The sequence below is a fragment of the Thalassophryne amazonica genome, chromosome 1 (assembly GCF_902500255.1).
Source record: "Thalassophryne amazonica chromosome 1, fThaAma1.1, whole genome shotgun sequence".
Classification (NCBI taxonomy): domain Eukaryota; kingdom Metazoa; phylum Chordata; class Actinopteri; order Batrachoidiformes; family Batrachoididae; genus Thalassophryne; species Thalassophryne amazonica.
Genome location: NC_047103.1, coordinates 67,990,698 through 68,012,976, shown reverse-complemented (window position 1 = coordinate 68,012,976; position 22,279 = coordinate 67,990,698). Strand labels below are relative to the sequence as shown.

The following is a 22,279-nucleotide window of genomic DNA, read 5'->3' as shown; positions in this document are numbered from 1 at the left end:
GTAAGATCTAGAAAATATATTTACCAGCTACCGAGTTGGAAAAAGTAGGTGCACCAGCCATCTTGTAAAAGCATTCAAAGCGGGTGATGACTCTTTGGGGCACAAAAGGTTTTTTTGTTTTTTGTTTTTAACAATTCCAAAAATACAGCAGTAACCCTCTGACTGTTGCAGCTTGTTATTGTTTTCTTCTTTACTATTGGTTTGCTTTTTATGGTTGAATATCCACTGGAAGAAACCCAAGCAAACACAGTGAGAACTCACAAACTCCACAAAGAAACGTACTGGGCACTGGTGGACTTGAACCTTGTACCTTCTTGTTGTGAGAATGAGATAGTGCTAACCACTATACACAGTGGATTACATAAGTATTGAATATGTCACTATGTTTTTTAGTAAATAGATTTCCAAAGGTCCTATTGACTTGAAATTTTCACTGGATGTCGGTAACAACCCACATAATCTATATATGCAAAGAAAGCAAAACCAATAAGTACAGAAATAAAGTTATGTGTGATAAAATGGAATGACAGAGGGAAAAAAGTATTGAACATGCTTACTAAAATGTATTTAATGCTTCTTACAAGACGCCTCCTGTATGGAAAAAATAGTTGCATGCATTGATTGCTCAAGTGTGATTTTGGCCCAATCTCCCACAAAAACAGTCTTCAAATCTTGAAGGTTCTGTTTACCTCTTCTATGAGCTCTGATCTTTACTTCTTTCCAGAGTTTTTCTATTGGATTCAAGTCAGCTGACTGACTCGGCCATTCCAGCAGCTTTATTTTCATTCTCTGAAACCAACTGAGAGTTTCCTTGTCTGTGTGTTTTGGATCATTGTCTTGCTGAAATGTCCACCCTCAATTCATCTTCATCATCCTGGAAGATGGAAGCAGATTTTTTTTACAAAGAATGTACATTTTTCCATTGATCCTTCCATCAGTTCTATGAAGTGTTCCATTGCCATATGCTGAAAAACAGCCTTACACCATGATGTTCCCACCAACAAACTTCACTGTTAATATGGTGTGTTTGGGGTGATGTGCAGTACCAATTATGGTGTGTATTATGGCATCCAAAGAGTTCAATTTTGGTCTCATCTGAGCAGACAACATTCTCCCAGTATTTAACAGGCTTGTCTAAATTTGGCGCAGCAAACTTTAAACAAGCTTCAACATGTTTTTTATTCAGCAATGGAGTCGTGTGTGGCGAGCGTGCATACAGGCCATGCCGGTTGAATACATTACTTATTGCTTTTTTTTTTTTTTTTTTTTAATAATTGCACCTGCTAATTCCAGGTTTATCTGAAGTGGTCCTTGGCTCTAAGATAACTTTTCTGATCATTATTTTCAGTCCTCTGTCAGAAATCCTGCAAGGAAATCTTTTCACTTTCAGATTATGGCTCCATAACAACAATAAAAAAAAGCCGCCACTGCCTTTGGGAAGCACAGTATTTGCACATACAAGCCTCAGAGATGTCAGGACAACTGTTTGGACACATCCTTCAAAAATATTGTGCCATCTCCTCTCTGAGGAAATGTGACTAAGGAAGAGAACTTTGACAGGAATACTTTTAAAATCTTGCTCTCACAGTTACGTCTCTTTATATGTGGCTTCTCTCTTTCATGGTGAGGTTTTAATAGCCTTGAAAGGTGTTAGAGTCCATTTCTACTCATTTCCAAGCACCGTGTTTCTGTGTACACAGCCAATTAATAAAAAAGTTGAAGGCGTTGAAAGCGTTTTTTGTTTTTTTTTCCAGAAAAAAATATGGAAAAAAAAAAAAAAAAAAAACACAAATTAAGTTGAAAGGAATGTTTGTTGATCACAGAGAAGGCTGCTGGCTCTTTGTGGAGAAAAACATTCCAGTTTAGGGACGGTCTGGGGACTGTTGGACTCTTGTTGCCGCCTGTACTTGTGCTTTAACAACTTTAATTTCAGCATCGAGGTGACTTCCAAACATTTGTAGGGCCAAAATTATCATTACATTATACTTTGAACCAGCAACAGCGCAACCACAAAATATCTTCATGATGAACAAAAAAAAATCAAGGTTTTTTTCTTTCTTGCTAGGTTTCATTTTAAAATGAACTAAAGGAGAGCGTGATGTGAGTGTTTGGGAAGTAATTTACTGCTCTATTAACATGTAAATGTTTGAAAATGGTTGTTTTCATATTCAAATCAACAGAGCAATGAATGATTCCCTAATAACTCTGAAAAAGATCACTAATTAATATTGTACCACTGTGAATACTTGTGTATAAATAAGTAAATGTAATGCAATCCACAGCAGTGCCCATTAGAGTCCACACTTCAGCCAATAGCTAAGAGGTACTGTATTTATAGACATTCGGTCATGTGGCACAGGTTCTTTCTCATTATTTTTAATTTAAATTAAAATATGTATGTTTGTGGGGCAGCACGGTGGCTTAATGGTTAGCACTGCTGCCTCACAGCAAGAAGGTCATGGGATCGATTCCCACCAGTGCCCTTTCTGTGTGGAGTATGCGTGTTCTTGCCGTGTTTGTGTGGGTTCCCTCCCACATCCAAAGCCATGCAGGTTCAGTGGATTGAACACTTTAAATAGTCTGTAGGTGTTCGTGCACGTGTGAATGTGTTTGTTTGACTATATGTGGCCCTGTGACAAACTGGCATCCTGTTCAGCGTGTACCGCACCTATGACTGCTGGGATAGGCTCCAACCCCCCAATGACCTGATCTTAGATAAGTGGTTGAAGATGAGTGTGTGTGTGTGTGTGTGTGTGTGTGTGTGTGTGTGTGTGTGTGTGTGTGTGTGTGTGTGTGTGTGTGTGTGTGTGTGTGTGTGTGTGTGTGTGTGTGTGTGTGTGTGTGTGTGTGTAAACAAATCTCTACAACAGGATATAAATTTAAACAAAAGCATCAAATTCAAGATAATGGGTTGCATAAGTAAATAAAACCGTTAGTATAAAAACAAGTAAACTTTTACAGCCAGTTGTCATTAGACAAGTCAGGGGAGGGATAGATGAACTCTTCCAAGTCACTGAATATGTTTTGGACTTCATTCCCACCATTCATGAATACAAACAGCATGGTACTGCATGGTAAATCTGGTTGGAGTAGGCAGCTCTCTAAAACAGAGTGACCATGGCGGGGGTACTAGTGAGGAAAGTCTCCAAGGTACTCATCACAACTCTGAAATAGTTACAGGCTTCTGTGGCTGTGATTGCAAAAATTGAGAACGGTGAAACTTTTGTATTTTGTGTTACTAGTTTAACCGAGTGGTAACAAGAAGGAGTTTCTTAAAAAGAAGACTTGAAAATTGAGCTACAGCTTTTCAGAAGGCACATAGGAGACTCTAGCTTTGATTTGATCTGCTACCTTTCTGAGAGTCCTCTGTGCCACTCCACCATGACGCTGCATCACTGGTAATGTAACACAATCTGCTTGATCCACAGTCTCTCCAGTCATAGCCACAGAAGCCAATAACTCCTTCACACTTGTCATTGATGTCTTGGTGGCTTCCCTCACTAGTCTTTTTGCAGTTACTCAGATTTTGAGAAGTGCCTAGTCCAGGCTGAGTCACCATATAGTAACGCACTATTTGTTCTTCTTCATTGTCCCCCGCCACAAAGTAAGGGGAACACTGAAATGGACTCCCTGCGTACGTGCATGTGTCACATTTTGAGAGCCCTAAATTTCCTTGGTGCCCCTTTCTGAGACATTACAGACCTGTATCATATTGTAAATGGACACAAATGTGATGTCTACACATATGACCTTGACCCAGATTTCCAAGGTCATCTGACATAATGGCCAACAAAGACACCCACCGTCTCACCCCAAAATACAAATTTTTCTCAACAAATATCAATTCTCGAGCTTACGCTTGTATTGAACATCTATAGCAAATCATGCACCTGACTCCCTTTAACATACTACATTTGGCTTTTTACATCTGGGTGAAGGTTAAACATGAAAATGGATGAAAAAAATAGAACTTTTTGGGTATATTTTGCCTTCTCTGCACCAAATTTCTCTTCTAAAGCCTAAATTTGCATTGAACACCTGTAGCAAGTCATTCATCCCAGCTCTGTTGACAGGCTGTGCCTAAAAAATAATGAAAAACTGTTCTTTCCTGTATTATTTAGCCTTTTCCCACTCATTTTTCACTGCCTCCCACCATGAAATAGGGGGACCATTGAAATGGACCTCATGCATCCGTCAATGCTTATTTAATTTGCCACCATGAAGTATCAGTACAATAGGTGGGAGACCTCAGCTGAGTATTAGTGAGTATTGGCTTGTAAACAAAGTCCAAGACACATTCAGTGACTTGGAAATGTTCATGTATCCATCAACCTAACTTGTCGAAAGAAAACTGGGAGTACAAGTGCTGATTTACTTATAGTAAATAGTGCCATTACATATGCAACCCAATATTTTGGTTTTGACATTTGTATTTAACATATATCATGTGGAAGAGATTTCTTTTTAGTTTGAAGGGAACCTTTTTAGAAACTTTAAAACAGAGAACCCATTATTCTTTCATTTTATTTGGCATAAAGAAACAAAAACTTTGTTAAGGTCCAACGTTGTATAGACTCAATATCCACTGTAATGTTAATTCATATAAACCTTCAGGATTTCATTTCACATCTTTATTAAATATCCACAGAGAAATCAAATGGTAGTCTGCGCCATGATTTCTGTTTTGGTCAGTTATACACTTCAGTGTGGTTAACCACAGACACGACCACAGAGGAAAAGAACATCACCCCTACAAGAAGCTATAAATCGTTCTGTCAGATTGTGCAGTTTAGCCGGGAGCTACATCTAGTCAATACTGTGGTTTGGCTTCGACATCTGATGAATGTATCAGCTGCAGAGAGACTGTCATGTTAAAGTGAAGAAAGATACAAACTGACTGTCATCTCCTGGATATAAGACAAGTCCACAATTTGTCCTTCAGTTCATATATACACTTAAAGTGTTTGTTTTTGATGTCCCCACTTATTAGTCCAGCTCTATTACTGCCGGAGGCGTCAAATTCATATGGAACATTCTTGGGACACAGACCTTGGACAAGTTCAAAAATGGCTAACCTTGACCTATTTTAAGAGGTATTTTAAGAAGTTAAAAAGTCACATTCTGTTTCAGTCTATTCAGTTTTGTTTTTGAGTGGCGGGGGTGACAGCCAATCAGAGTCGAGCTGCACCGTGATGTCAGTGGCTGGTCTTTTCAAAACCGCTTCGTTTTGTGTGTTTATATGGATGTTTTTCATATGTATTATGTAAAAGCTAGTGAGAAACAGCGTTGCCAACTTGGCAACTTTCTCACATATCTAGCGACTTTCCAAACCCTCTTGACGACTTATTTTCTCAAAAGCGGCTAGCGACAAATTTAGCTACTTTTCCTTGCGTCACTGGAGACTTTTCTGGTGTTTGGTGACTCAGATCTAGTCTCTGTTCTCACCAAGCGGCAGCGGGTCTCCCCACCTCCGCTACTGCTGCAAAGCCACAGAGCCCTATTGCAAAGTACTGAGCAGAGGGATATCTACAATCCTCCGCTTTCAAAGCCTCCGTGGCTTTTCCTGCATCAAATGACAAACCTGACTTGGACTCGCTCAGCCTACTCAGTTCGTTTGCTCCACTATGACTAATTAGTCTCACGACTTTGAGGATCCCTGACCTTGAGAAGTTATGTTGAGAAATGATAGCCAATTTTAATGGCAAAATAAACAAACAAACCAACAATTAAATTTACTTGTAGTTCAATATTATTAAGGTGTTTTTACTCGCTTTTTTGTCTGTCTGTTTTCTTGTCTGTCTATAAGCTTAATACTGCATATATATTTCTCAAATATATTGTTCAAATTCAGCCAGAAGTCTGTGTAAATTCCTTTTCAATACTCTACATTTATGAATATGGAATTTACCAAGCAATATTAAAATGTTGATAATGTATTCAATGATCTCTCCCACAATGTTTTTTTTTCCCTACAGCATCTGTGACAACATCATTCTATGCAAATAATATACAAATTAGATGATGACATCATTTAGGGACTTCTGGCAACTTTTAGGACAGCCAAAAGCTACTTTTCTTACTGAGGAATTGGCAACACTGTTGAGAAATAAGCACTTCTAAAACTAAAATGCGATTTTTGGAACCCAATAACACCACTGAACTTACTTTACATTTCACGGGAGTTAGCATGGTGACATCACAGGCTGGTAGCTAGCTGCAAAACTCCATTTCATTTGTGCGTAAATATGACCTCTGTGTCATATATTATGAAAAAGGTAGTGAGAAATAAACACTTCTAAAACTGAAAACGCTGTTTTTGGGATTTGATAACACCTCTGCAGTCATTTACAAGACATTTTGTTGATGTTAGCATGCATGCTAACTTCTGCTAACTCAAATCTTACTTTCTATGGAGTTAAATTTGTCTCATTAATACCTGCAAATGCACAGAGGGTGATCTACAAATATTCCTTGATTTGCACACCATGAACAAATGATGATTTGATCTGAACATGTACAAATTGTACATAAGACAATAGGATTTTAATAAAACAACTGTAAATTGTAAAAGAACACAATGCTCATACAGCTGAGGGTATATTAGCATTGCGTTATTTATTTTTGTCCTTTTAGCCATTGTTTGAGTATATAATTGTGCTGTGTTACATACTACATTTGTGTGTTATGCAGCAACAAGCTACTTTTGTTTTCATGCACATAACGAATAATACAGAAGGCTCAAGTCTCCAATGTGCCTTCTGGCAAGTGAAGCTAAAAATTTTAATAGTAATGTTTTCTTTTTAAGAAAATCCTTCTCTGTGCCTGTCTACCATAAAGCTGTACAAGTGATGGTATATCAGACAGACGTTGCAATATGGATAATTTGTCCAATTATTCATGACCTCTAAAAATAGAGGACATATGGATAAAAATGGCTGAAATTCCATCCATCCATCCATCCATTTTCTTCCGCTTTATCCGGAGTCGGGTCGCGGGGGCAGCAGCTCAAGCAAAGCCGCCCAGACCTCCCGATCCACACACACCTCCTCCAGCTCCTCCGGGGAACCCCAAGGCGTTCCCAAGCCAGCCGAGAGATGTAGTCCCTCCAGCATGTCCTGGGTCTTCCCCGGGGCCTCCTCCCAGTGGGACGTGCCCGGAACACCTCTCCAGCGAGGCGTCCAGGGGGCATCCGGAAAAGATGCCCGAGCCACCTCAACTGACTCCTTTCGACATGGAGGAGCAGCGGCTCGACTCCCAGCTCCTCCCGAGTGACCGAGCTCTTCACCCTATCTCTAAGGGAGCGCCCAGCCACCCTACGGAGGAAACTCATTTCGGCCACTTGAACTCGCGATCTCGTTCTTTCGGTCATGAGCCAAATCTCATGACCATAGGTGAGGATCGGAACGTAGATCGCTCGGTAAATCGAGAGCTTTGCCCCCCTACTCAGCTCTCTTCACCACAACGGTCCGATACAGCGACCGCATCACTGCAGACGCTGCACCGATCCGTCTATCGATCTGATCTGATCGATTGATCTGGCTGAAATTCCTTCGTAATAAATGCAAACACTGTATTCTAAAATAGCATATACTCTACCATGATACAGACTGTTGAGTTTTGATTGATTTAATCATGTACGTTACTTTAAATGGCAGTGGCACTTATATCTGAATTTAATATTTAAGTATTTAATAAATGACTTCATAAAAACAGATGGCATACTTGATGCTGATGGCATACTCGGTGTACTCTCTGCTGCGGTGACGGACCAGGTAGGTGCTGTTGACCCTGTTGAGGAGTTCTGCCTCCGCTTGAAGCCTTTCCATGGGACCGGCAAACCTGCAAAAACAGACAAAAGGAAAATATTTTAAAGGAAAGCAAGAAAATATATTACTCTAAACTCAAACAAATTTTTATAATCAGGTTACTTAGTTGTGTTTCTGCATCTTTTTTCTTCTTCTTTTAACACTTTATTACCATAGTATTTGTATTTTACAGAAGCAGAAGTATGGAGAAAAGGACACGTTTCATTTGGTTGTGTCAGATGTGGAATAACAAAAAATAAATAAAAGTAATAAATAAAACTAAATCATAAAAACTAATTGTGTTGATCAATTTGCAACACAAGTCTCAAATTTTCATATCTCCCACATCCAACAAAAATTGTGAAATAAAAAATAATAAGCAGGCTGAGTAAATATTAGTACACACAGCAATTTGCAACACAGTTTGTCAATGGTATTTTCCTTTTTAAACCTGTTGGGCTGTTCATATGACTTATATTTAGAAGTGATCATAAATATCCTATACTATTATCTACAGCCACAAGATGGCATGATTGACAGGCTTGACAACTGAACGCTGCTCCGCTACACTGATCTGAATGAGGAGGAGGAGCTGGATCTTAGAAAATGAGCCACTACTCTGCACTCAACTTGTTTACGCTTTGCAGGACAGCCAAAACAGAGGAGGATGGCAAACCTTTTATTTTATTTAAGTTTATTCATATTTTGTGAGGTAAATGTGCACAAGTTTAACTCTCTGCATTGAAGTGGCTTGTGCATCCCTGCAATCCTAATATTTTCATCTGTTCAGTGGTGAAAAGAATCAGGTCACTCTGAGGTTATTGTTTTTGTTATTTTGCCTTGTACAATAACTGTAAAAACAACAACAAAAACATTAATTAACAATAACATACAGATCAATCTCAGATCTGCTGTGGCAACCCCGATTGTAGGGAAAAAAATGTAAGAAGCTGAAGGAACTTGCAATAACATTGGCTTGTTAGCTTCTGCTTGCTAATGTGATGTTACTTAAGAAATAAAGAGTTGATTAAATTCATTTTGCCTCCTTTTGCATTAAACAGTTGAATCATGTTTCAAAAATAAACGTGACTTATAAGTCGATGCAACTTTTCCCCTCTTCGTGATGCATTTATTGACAGTTGGGTGCATCATATCGTCCATAAAATACAATATATTAACAAAGGTGTGTATGCTTGCTGTTTTAATGATAATAATGAATGCAAATCTCCTCTGAAGTATGCGTGAGATACATAGGCTCACCGCACAAGGATGGTGTATATTAACAAATGAAGTTGACCAGATGAAACATGAAATGTCTTATATCACACTGTCAGCAATGAAATAAAAATTAAAGTACATGTAAGAATTACCGAGGTTTAATTTATTTAATCATTTAGTCTTTTACATTTTACATACAATCTCAGCCTTTTCTGGTTTAGGGTTGTCATTTTAGATAATGCTACAGCAGTCCGGTGTATCAATCACTATAATTGGGGCATGACTCCAAACACACATGGATCAGCTGTCAAGGAATTTGTTTTTTTTTTGTTTTTTTCTTTTAAATAAATGAAATAAATAAATAAATAAGTTTGAGTTGTTTTCTTGTTATATTATTATTAGTCAGTAAGTGTGTTGAAATAATCCAGTATTTTCAATCCAAGTGTATCTGTCACCATCCTTCAACTACATTATAAATAACGGCTGAAATAATCTTATGTATTGTATAAGTATATAATGATATGTTGGTGTGTTTTGCACAACACTGTTATGTGAACATACCAAGGTTGAGATGAGTAATCAACAGGCTTGGGTACCTGGAAAAAAAGCAAAATGGAAAACATGTTGACTTAGCTGTCTGGGTTTTGTACATCCAGTACCTCTTTGACTTAATAATTAACTTTCTCTGAAAGGAAAACATTCTGTTGTCTCACTCTCTTAAAGTACTTGCACCAGCGCTGCATGGCACCGTTTACAATCTGACATTTTGTACTTGAAAATATGTTGTTTTATACTGTGCAACCCCAATAAAACAGCCTAATGTTCTTCTTATCTTTACAACGGTGGAGACATGATCATAGTTTATCATCTGCTGCAGCGCTTATATTGCTGAAGCAGCTGGACAGAGTTTGAATTTCATTTTATCAAATTGAACATGACAATCGAGTGCAGAAATTTATATAAGGACACGGGGAAAAAAGCCAACTGATACATCGTCCAGTCAGTGAGCATAGCTTTCCAATTTAGAGTGCAATGTATGAAATATCTGTTGTGCTTTACACAGACACAATTTTGTTCAGTGCTTCATATTGATAAAGCAAATGAGACCGTAAACCACCTTTATAGCCACGTTTGAAATGTTTCTTTCGACACAACCTCACCTCCTGCCTCAGCCGTCCTTATGCTGAGAAACTAGTAACCAAAACATGAAGTGCCACAGACGAGCTAAAGTAGCAAAGGAGTAGAAGGAAATGCTACTCACACATGGGCAAGGCTTCACGGCATCGCTTGGAAAGAAGCCAACCTCTTTCGTCGACAGGATTCTGCCCTGAAACCATACAGAGATAATTGCGTTACATCTGGCTGACTCTGTCTCCATAATTCAGGAACAATTAGTTCGCAACACAGAGCAGGGTGGATTTACAGCCCTAGTTAACTGTTGTTGAAGTAATGGCTGGAAGGAAGAGAGAAAAGAGGAGTTCCTTATTCCTCCCATGGTGACCACTGTTTCAGGTCACTGCTGTGATTTATCAACAGAGGAAACTTGTAATCAAACAACACCTTGGTTTTCTGGGCTCTTCTTCTCAGTCCTGTCTCAGAAACCTTGGTGTTCTGTCGGACCAGTCTATGTCTCTGGACAGCCATTCAAGACATCTGGTTAAAAACTGCTTTTATCATTTGAGAACTATTTCTAAATTGAGAGCAACTGATCTGGAGATGATCATTCATGCTTTTATTTCATCTCATTTAGATTGTTGTAACTCTCTTTTTACTTGTTTTAACAAATCTGCAGTCCCTCGTCTCCAGTTGGTGCAGAATGCTGCAGCAAGGCTTTTAACAGGAACTAACAGAAGGGCACACATCACACCGGTTTTATCTTCTTTACATTGGCTACCTGTGAAGTTCAGAATTGATTTTAAAATTTTAGTCTTGACTTTTAGAGCTTTTAATGGACAGGCCCCCCAATACATCACAGACCTATTAACCCCCTATTCCTCTGGCCGTTCTCTCCGGTCCTTGGGCCAGAACCTTCTGAAGGTCCCTAAGACCCAGTTTAAAACTCATGGGGACCTGTCGTTTCAAGCAGTAGCCCCCAGGCTGTGGAACGCCCTGCCCCCATCTCTCATTGTGGCCGACTCTGTTGATTCCTTTAAAAAGCAGCTTAAGAGACTTTTATTTAAACAAGCTTTTAATTAGTGGCACTACTTTTTTGTTTTTATTTTGCTGTTGTAACTTTGTTGTATTTTATGCCTTTGTTTGTATCTATTTTACTGCACTCTGTAAAGCACTTTGGGATTGGTATCTGTGAAAGGTGCTGTATAACTAAACTTTAATTACGTACTTACTTACTAAACTGGCTTTGAATAAACCAGTTTCCGGTGGAGGCTGGAATGCAGTTTCTCCTTCTCACTGAGTCTGGAATCTATAGGTTGAAGCCGTCTTTGTAAGTGGGTATTGATTAAAAAGACACTCCATTTTGAGCTTTGAAGCCCAAAAAATGCTCCCTCATATCTTTTATTTCTCAGCCTGCCAGTCAGCCACACAACATTCCCCTTTTGTGCAAGATAACTTCACTTGTCCTGGCCTGATTGGCACCAATCTTGGTATATGCATTATGTATAGTTACCCCAAGAAACTATTGATTATTGGACCTTGTGTACTTTGTGAAAATCTTGAGGCCAATAACGTCTTTACTAATTGTCTGATTATTGCCAAACTTGGTATGCGTATTAGACATGATGGCCCAAAGAAGCCTACTGATTTTGGGATCAAAAAAGCAGCGGTCATAAGCTGTACATATGCAGAAACTGTCACATGTCAATGGTAAGGTTATCAATCTTTGCTCAGGGCTTCGTAGGTTAGTGCAGGCGATGCACTTGTTTTAAACAGTTCACATCTGTAAGGTTTAAATATTACAATTTTTCATCACTATCTACAGGTGAACAGAATGTTTGCATCCTGTGCATTTACCTACCTTTTGTAGTTAAATAAGGCTTGAAATTTATTTAACAATCCCAAAGTTCAACAATTCTCTAACTGTACACAGATACATTTTCCTCTTCTTGGCAAAATTCAGAACTCAAATGCTCACATTAAACTTCCATCATTCTTTTTTTAAATCCCCTTGCTTGCATCAATGCACATTTAACTGCAGAAGAACCTTGGTTTAATTTCCTGGGAAACTCACTGAGGTCCTTTGTACAAGGTCCTTTTTCCCCAAGTTGTTCTGTGTGCAGTTGAGCACCTTGCATCACAGTACCCTGACACTGGTGTGTGTGTTTGTGTGTGTGTGCGTGTGTGCATGCATGTATCTGTGTTCAATGTATGTGTGAATGGGTGAATGTGAGGCATCATGTAAATCTCCTTTGGCATCTCTATCAGCTAGAAAAGCGCTACAGTATCTAAATGCAATACATTACCATTTTACATTGATTGCTCAAAATGTTATTGCGTGGGAATGAGGCACATTTTGTTTCCAATTTTTTGTCCATTGGTGCTCAAATCATTTTTACAGTGCATAAAACCAAGTCATTAATTCTGATCATGACCTACTTAATACCCCCGTCACACTAGAGGCAGAATGCTGTCCGACTGTAAATTCGACCCATGTTTGGGAAGTGTTGAAGTGCATATGTCGGACAGCATTCAGAGAGCATCCTAAACAGTTGGGCACAGTCATGTGGCCAGTCCGAATGTAGAACACATGAACTCAACTGTTGAGGTGCGCTCGAAGTTGAAAAATATCGAACAGCGGTCCAAGTGCAGTCTGACCACAATCTGACTGCAATCTAAATATTCATACGGAATGAAAACGTCATTCCGATCACATCTGAGGGGTAGTTGGAAATGACCCGTTGAATCCTGGCCCAATGCATGTGCACGGATCATTCGGGGCGGGTCGAACTGCAGTCTGAGTATTCAGATGGCTGTCTTCCACATTTCTTATTCCCTCCCAGATGTGGCATGAATTTTTTTTGTTGTTTTTTTGGGGGGTTTCTTTGACATTCCACCTGATTCAGCTTGAATCATGCTCATTCTTACTAAATGTGAAGGGACCTTAAAGCATTTTTCCTTGGTCATAATTTACTTTTCTTCACCTCTTGGAATGGGTGTCTCAGTGTCACATTCTGTGTTTTTCTTGGACATTGTTGCTATTGCTGATGGTGCCCTGTCTATTAAGTTGTTGTGAACAGTGTTTTTATATGCAAATGGTTACTTAAAGCAAACATCTACAGCTATTCATGAATCAGGATGGTTCATAGTAACTAGTTTTGTGTATGTGCACACAATTTCAAAGTGACTGAGACATGTAAAAGAGAACCATGTACACAGATTGTTTTATGAGCATGGAAAAATGGCCTTTGTGTGTACAAACAGTTTTAGCCATGAATTTACAGAGTTTTTTAACAAAGGTCCCTGGAGTCCTACTTTAGGTTGCTGAAAAGGTGTATAATACAGTATGACTTCTTTAAATATTTACACACTATGAGACAATAACTCAGTCATGGGTGAGTGGAAGAAGGTTATTTGAATTATTTAGACCAAGATTTTTGTTCCTATGGATCACTATGCTTTCATTTAAGATACTTGAACAATGCTGTATAAATATTGCTGGTACATTTAATGGTTACAGCCAACCAAGACTGCTACACCTTTGATATCACAAAGCAATCAGTTGGACATTTTAGAGACAGCCATTATTTTCAGTACACAAAGCAAAACTGCAGGTTCATAATTTACCAGTTGATTTACACTCCAATCCTTACCTATGGTCACAAACTTTGGGTAATGACCAAAATAATAAGGTCACGGATACGAGAAATGGGCATCTGGGCTTACACTCCTGGACAGGGTGAGAAGCTCGACTATCTGGGAGAAACTCGGAGTAGAGTCGCTGCTCCCTTGCATCAAAAGGAGCCAGTTGAGATGATTCGGGCATCTGGTGAGGATGCCACCTGGTCATCTCCTTGGGGAGGTCTTCCAGGCAGACTGATGTCCTACCAAGATGACTGGGGCTGGAGGAGTGGCACTCACTCATGGCAGCCTCGTACAGTCGTGCCACCAATTAAAATGCCTCCTTGACAGCTGGTCCAACATGTCATTGGGACCAGTTTGGCTCAGTCCATCCTGCTCTGACCTCATCGATTGGTCTCCTTTTTCAACTGAAGCAATGCTAGACATTTTAGATGATTCACATGAAGCTTTAATTGTTTAAAATGTCAAAATCTTTTGGATTTGTGAGTGTTGCATTGTGTTTACATCGTGGGTGTCTCCAAGATGGCAGACCTTCAGGTTTGCTGGTTCAGAGTGCAAACAGTCTATCATTAAGTGAGTTGCAGTGTAGTCCTTTGTACACACAACCCAAACCTTTAGTCATGGATGTCACCAGGTATCTGTAATAATTACAACCTGCAGGCCTATCAGTGCTTATTGGTGTTTGATACTGATTATAGTTGTTAATGTGCAAAAATCAGATGCTTGCTGTTGAGTGAAATTAAATTATTTTGTTTGATTATATTTGTCACATACCCACACAGTGAAAATGACAATGGTGTGCTGGCTACTGACACACAAGTAAGTCATGTTTTCCATTCGTGCAATGATAAAAATCTTTGCATGAGGTGAATGGAACTTACATCTTTCAAAGAACCTACCAAGATACAAATTTGTAACATACGTGCTGCATGCACATTGCAATAGGGCGCCTGTTTCTGTACAATTCATGCCATAGCAAGCATTTGCATTACATCATCATGTAGCAAGTGACTGGCTTTAAGAAGATAATTTGCACCTCTTCAAATATGTAATTCATGGTTTATGGCGGATGTACCAGTACATAATTATTGAGTGAAGATGGGCTGCAAGTATAAAACTTAAAAATGGTACCTGTGTAGACTTTGGAATTCAAATTATATTTTCCATTGCTGTACTTTTGTAATTCACTGTCAGATTTATGAGCATGTTTACTGTATTTTCTGCTTAACTTGACAGTGTAATCTGTAGGAAGGTGCCACGCCAAAACTGAAGTCAAAACATTGGTCACAACTCAGCCAACTGAATCAGCAGGGCAGCAGATAAGGAACAATCAAGGCTGATTGCTATTGTATCTCCGCTGGTCTTAAACCCCTTTCACACCGGGCCTGCACAGAGTTGCATATGCTGAGTATCTAATAGGCAGGAATGTCTGCGTCAGTTACGCGCAGCAGGGGGGGAGGCTTGGCTCCACAGGACTGCCCGGGCATGCAGATGGAGTTGATACATTGGAAAAAGTCAAAATACATTATTTCCAGGAGTTAATGGACTTTATAACTGATTTCTCTGATCTGATTTCTCTTCTGGTTTATCGTTTTTCCTGTGCCATGCTGCAGGTGTGCGCTCTGATGTGTGTTCTAGTTTATCTTTCTTCTTGTGCAGCGCTGCAGGTGTGTGCTCTGATTTCTGTTCTAGTTCATCATCCTTCCTGTGACCTCGGAACTGCAGCTGGCGATCATGTGCACACGTGTGTGATCAGTCTGAGTGGACGTGGAGATGTTCTCCGTGAGGAGATGTGATGTCCTCTCGCTGGCGATCGGTCTGTGAGAAGGAGTTAATCGACTTTATTTAACACTATTGTGAGAGAACCTGAGGAGATGAAAACGCAGAGGAGCTGCAGCCAGGGTGTAATGTGCATTTTTTTTCTTTTAATTGTTCATATGTCGTCTTTTAGCAATATAGTTTTACTGCATCGTGTTTACAGTGTAAAAAGTTCGACAACAATGCTGCGTGATTTATAGCACGGCAACAATGGAGCACAGCAGGAATCATAAATTGGTGTTAGGTAGCGTGGTATTGTGTGGGTGTGGCATCCAGTCACATTAAGTAAAATAACGTTGCCTCAACTGGCGTGAAAACTACTTCCTTTCTGCATCCAGTACTCCATGCCTAAAACCCATGATTTTTTTTTTGTTTAATTACATTGTTTAACTGTTTAACTAAACGTTTAATTTTTTGCGTCCGTTTCGCGTCACCCTTTGCGTCCCTCAGAGCATTGTGGCGTTAGGCTGCATAAACTCAGAGTCGTCATGATACAATTCTATGCTGGCCTGGTGTGAAAGGGGCTTTAGGACATTAATGCAAAAAAGATCAAATAAAATTTTCACATTTTCTCTGTGCTGAAAACAGCATAGGGCATGCACAGCAAAAATGTAGCTGAGTGGATGAGTGGGTGAATTAGGTCCATCCCAAGCTGCATGATGTAAACAGTAACCCAAAACAATAAAGGTTATCATCGTATACATTTCTGATATAAAAAGACCTGTATTGACAATAAACCAATTAAAATCTGGTGACCTTTAGTTCACCAGAACAACCAAAAAGTAACTTTGCTTAGCCTATATAGTGAAGCTGTTAAGCTCTGATTATCATAAGAATTGTGCACAAAATGAAAGAAGCATGAAACTTTCAGCATTTGCTCTTTATGACATAAGCTTTGATTTAAGATGTGGGGGCGTTCGCAGTTTGACCCCTGGGGTCAGCTAGAGGTCATTGACCTGTAGGATATGAAATCTCTATGTATTAAATTAGAAATTGATGTGTCTTAGGATCTAAATGTGATGGAAATGTAAACTAAATGTATATTTCCATGTTTCTGAGCATGAAAAACTCATTTCTGATATGTCCAATACCCCCAGAGGTCAATAACAGTCACTATCAGTTCTCAAAGGTCAAGGTCGCTTGAAAAGATCCCACATTTTGGTCAATCTAAATAAAATGTACAGCTTCTTTGTATTTTAGCAAACGATGCCATGTTATGCATCACCCAAACTTAAAATATATCTTTTTGTTCATTTTCTTTCATTTAGTGTATTATCCTTACAATATGCTGACAGTGTTTTTATACCATATATAGTATCACAGCTGATAGGCACAATATGCATCGACATTGTTTGGGATATGTACCAAACAAATAGCCTAAAAGCCATGACAAGACAGAGGATAGGAAAGGGAACCACTTCGCTGATGTAAAAAAAACGGTTACTTGACCAAATATAACCTTTTTAATGCACATAATGCCCAGTGCTTATTTAAAACAGGCGTTTACTTTTTTCAGATGAAGTTTTGACCCTGTCATTAAATGAGGAAGGTCCCTATTCAAAGTCAGGCATTTAATCAAGGAAATATAAGCCTAATTTGTGCTGGGGATTCCCCATAGATTGTTCAGCGCTCCCTCCTCTCATGCTTAAAAAAGTTTGCAGTTACTTAATTTGTCAAAGCCATAAATGTGTTTTGCCCAGTTTTTTGTTGTTTGTTTTCCTGGTTTTATATGCAAATGAGGACCCATTATGCATTACAGCACAACGTGCGAAAGAGGAAAGAAACTAATTCCACACATCTCACAATCACAGTGCAACACATATTCCATTCTGTTGACTTCTTAATTAATCTGCTGTTTATTTCTAAGTACAAACTGACCTGCCACCAGGGGCTGTGAATGTCTGCACAGATTAATTCAATGATGTCTCCAGGTTGGATGCTGAGAGCTGGACCGGATGTGGGGTTTGGTGCACCATAGTAGTTCCTGATGACCAGCATCTTAGGTAGACCTAAAGAAAAAATATATATTTTTTTTGCTCAAATTGATTTCTTTGGAACTTAAAATGTATACAAATGGCTTAAAACATCAAATTTTAGTTAACAGCTCATTGCCAGGCCAAGAAATCCATCTTTTTGTCTGTATAAGCTTTTACAAATGCAGGTGTGTGAGCTGAGGTTAAAAAAACAAACAAGAAAAACATACGAGGTCTGTTAGAAAAGTATCAGACCTTTTTATTTTTTGCAAAAGCCATATGGATTTGAATCACGTGTGATTGCATCAGCCAAGCTTGAACCTTCGTGCGCATGCGTGAGTTTTTTCACGGCTCTTGGTTGCGTCATTCGCCTGTGAGCAGGCTTTGAGTTAGCAGTGGTCGATCCCTCGTCGGATTTTTATTGCGACTAAATGTCTGAACGATTTGGAGCTTTGCTGCATCAAATTTTTCCAGAAACTGTGAGAGACAACCAGGTGGACACCATTCGGAAAATTCAGATGGCTTTCAGCGCTCCGAGCGCCGATGGACAGGCTGAAACCCCGCTCAAACAAACAGATCATTTCCAACGTGAAGGCTTTGTTGATCCGGGACGTCATCTGACTTCCACAAAAAAAGGCAGAAGGCGTGGACATCAGCACTTTTTCGGCACATTCCACTGTTACAGGAGTTTTTTTCATGGAAAGAGGAGCGGAGGAATGCGTCACCGTGCCGCTCATGGCGCGGCACAAAACCACCTCCGTGTTGGTCTCACAGGACGGCTTTCAGATGGCTTTCAGACGGCTTTCGGTGGCTTTTCAGTCGTGTGACTATCCGAGAAATTGTGGATGACCTGGACATGCCAGAACATGTCCTGTGAGGCTTCATCACGGCGTTGCTTTGCGCCATGTGGCTCCACCGCGACATGCGGAATTCCTCCACTCCTCTTTCCATGACAAAAACTCCTGTAACAGTGGAATGTGCCATTTATTTCCACACTGGACGCTGTGTTGATCCGGGATGTCGTCTGAATTCCACAGGAATTGCGGAAGACGTGGACATCTGCACTTTTTCGGCACATTGAGACAGACATGCGGAGGAATTCCGCACGTCACGGTGGAGCCGCATGGCACAAAGCAACGCCATGATGAAGCCTCCACCTGGCTGTCTCTCACAGTTTCTGGAAAAATTTGATGCAGCAAAGCTCCAAATCGTTCAGACATTTATTCGCAATAAAAATCCGATGAGAGGAGTGGACCACTGCTCACACAAAGCCTGCTCACAGGCGAATGACGCAACCGACAGGCGTGAAAAAACTCACGCATGCGCACGAAGGTTCAACCTTGGCTGATGCAATCACACGTGATTCAAATCCATATGGTTTTTGCAAAAAATAAAAAGGTCAGATACTTTTCTAACAGACCTCGTATGCTCTTGAAAAGATATTTTTGCACCACTGAACCATTTGTGGCCTTATTAAAGTTGACAATGCTGAGGATAATGCATTCATATTTTCATGGCACATTCTTTGTCAGCAGTGTATCACTGTAGCTGTTCATTTGTACTCATTGTTCTTTATCATATTCAAATAAGATTGGGTGATTTCTGGTTATCAAGCTCTTAGATAAAAGGCAAACATGACTTTGTTTATAGAAAGAAACGTCCAGCAGACCAAACTCAGTGGGGTAACTGCTTTGGCCATATTAACAGGACCAAACAAAAAGCAAAGCTCAAGACTGACAGAACACGCAGTGGCATTACTGTTGCAGTAAACAACCACACTCTCTATATCCAGTGTTCCCAATGATGGGATACATCCCAACCCAGATGTACCTCCAATCTTTCCTCAAGACTATGCAACATCCAGAAGCAAGCTTTCTCTATGTCCAATAGAGAATCAGGCATCACCTTCTGACATTAACTGCCTTGCGTGGTCAGAGATGTTGGCACTGGAATGCTAGAGCAAATTGGGTTAGGCAGCAACCTCTGCCGAGATGTTTTCATAATTTTCTGTGCTACAGAACAGCAAGAAGATTTTAACTTAATCTGACATCATCATCTACTGAGTGTCACACAAGCCGAGGTATGTATGAAAGAAATAATCTTTGTAGATTCATATATATGCTGGAATTAGCACTTAAACTACCACTGTTGTGACTTTCAGTGACTGGGATTTCTTTTTTTAAAGATGTTAGCATGAACATTATAAAAACAACAACTGACACTGAAATTTTTAGTATGATTAAATCACGCCCATCTGAGAACTGTTCTGTGGAAAACTAAAGAAATTTGAATCAAGATTCACATTTTTACTGACATTTCAGGAAACCTATGCCCAATTACCTCTACAAAAAAGAAATATGCAAAATATTATCTTGATATTCTTCAATAATTGAGGCTTGTCATGGTGGTTCAATAGTTAGCACAACAAGAAGGTCTGGGGGTTCGATTCCACCAATGCCTATTCTGTGTGGAGTTTGCATGTTCAACTGGAAACCCACACAGATAGTGTGAGTTTCCTCCAACCATCAAAACATGCACATTAGGGTCATGCTCCTTTCTCTGCCCTTGACCAAACTCTAGATCTGGAATTGATCCTCATGCGCTGGACAATGACCGCCCACTGCCCCCAGTGGTTGGACTGTGTCTAATGATCATGAGGATGGGAACAAAAGCAGAGGACAAGTATCATTGTATTAACATACAATAACTAACGTCTTCGCGTAACAATCTTGCACCACTGCCATGGAAGCATGAGAATTACCATTAACAAAAATATACTTCCAGACATTTTAAATTCATTTTATTAGTGAACACAGTGGGTCTCTGCCTCAACTTTATCTAAAGTCTGGTTTTGTTAGTGAAGCTTAGGACTAGTGGCCAGCGATTACCTTAGTATTTCTTCTGCTTTCCTGTTGCTTAATGCTGATTTAATTCTACTTTAAGTGTTTCTGGCTGACTGATTCCGTTTTATTTTTCTCTCTGTCCAAGATGCGGCTGAATCCACGTGCTGGATTGGATGTGGTGGTGTAGGATCTGTTCCTACAACAGAACAGATCCTACACCACCACATCAACGAGTGGCTCGATTACCTCCCCCTCCCCAACCCCCTCCTCCCCTGATGGTGGACTGGATGCCTGCATGGACTCTCATCAATTGTTGTTGTGTTGTGTTCTGTATTGTGTGAATGGCCCAAAGCAGAGGGTCACCCCTTTCAGTCTGGTCTGCTTGAGGTTTCTTCCTCGAATCATCAGAGGAAGAGTTTTTCCTTACCACTGTCACCTGTGTGCTTGCTCTAGGGGTTGGTAAGGTTACACCTTACTTATGTGCCGTGCCTTGAGACAGCTTTGTTGTGATTTGGTGCTATGTAAATGAAATAAGTTGAATTTAATTATACTATTATGCAATACTACAGTTTTAGTCATATCTGAGCTGACCCGGAAAGAATGCCTCACTGAGGTAAAAATTAAGACAAGTTTGCTGAAATTACCGTATAGTTAAGATTTGATCCTGAAAGGGGCACAAATAGAGTTTTATAATCGTTTAGGAAATCTCTCAAAAGGAGCTGTATGTCATGTACGGTGTACTAATCTGAACCAAACAAATGATGCGTTCATAACTCATTTGCATATTGTGAACAAAACAGAGATCTTCATTTGCAATATGTGGTGTACACGAACATAGGAATGAGAAAAGAAATTAAAGTGGAAGACTGAAGCTCATCGCAAATAAAGATGTCATCAATAATATATTGAATCCTTCTACATGTACCTTGCTTCTCTTTCAGTCTGTTCCAATGCTGTAACGGCACAAAATGACATGTGCTAGCCTGCATGAATACGACTTCTAAAGACACACGGCCATGAAGAATTGAGTCTCAGGGGCATGAATTGCATTCCCATTCCACACAAGGACAATCCATGAGTTAGCACATCTTAGAAAACAGATGACAAGAGCAGTGTCGACACATTACGAAACACCAAGGGCTGGGACAATCAAATAAATATTGATTTTAACACATCTTCGCTTAAATGATTTTCTGCAGCATAATGGATGGAGAGGTGGAAAATGTGTATTGAAGGCAGCTTCATAAGAGATTAAAGAGCAGCTGTATACTGTGGGCACACATGTAGGGCAGATGCACAGAGCTTCAAAGAAGGCTGCTCATGTTCTCCCAGAGACAGACTGAGAAATCAGTTGACAGATGAAGAAAGGTACGAACACAAAGGCTCTATTCACTGTACCCACACGGAGTGACCTACAGCTTTGTTTGCACTGTGATTTAACTTAAAATGTTTATATGACTCCTTTATAGTCTGTGATGGCATCTGTGCTGTCATGATCAAACCAATTAACAGCCGCCAGCTGCACCTGTGAGACTGAACAATGCTTTGTCTGATAACAGGAACATATTTTTCATGTCAGTGGTTATCCAATCAAACTGACTCTCAGACAGGATCGCAATGCACACAAGCATGTTTTCTTGGTTTAAGGTGAAAAACTAAATTGAGAATGATGTTTGTACTGGGTAAAACCTTGCAACTTAGTTCAACTAAAGCAGTTGAGAATGATGTTTGTACTGGGTAAAACCTTGCAACTTAGTTCAACTAAAGCAGTTTGAGGGAATGAGTTCCCCCAAAACTCCCCCTCTAGCTGCCACCTTATCATGGTGGGGGAGTTTGCGTACCTGGATGATCCTAGGAGCTATGTTGT

The 22,279-nt window shown here is 39.8% G+C and overlaps 1 protein-coding gene across 2 annotated transcripts in view; it reads right to left on the bottom strand.

Moving 5' to 3' along the window:
- The window catches only part of LOC117511416 (guanine nucleotide exchange factor VAV3-like), a 397,959-nt gene that overhangs the window by 80,059 nt on the left and 295,621 nt on the right, over window positions 1-22,279 (bottom strand). For both annotated transcript variants that reach the window (XM_034171445.1, XM_034171451.1), the window contains exons 20-23: window positions 17,475-17,605; window positions 10,285-10,350; window positions 9,585-9,619; window positions 7,723-7,839 (exon numbers count right to left, since the gene is read on the bottom strand). In XM_034171445.1, the coding sequence (XP_034027336.1) occupies window positions 7,723-7,839; window positions 9,585-9,619; window positions 10,285-10,350; window positions 17,475-17,605 (349 nt within the window). The remainder of the gene's footprint in view (window positions 1-7,722; window positions 7,840-9,584; window positions 9,620-10,284; window positions 10,351-17,474; window positions 17,606-22,279) is intronic.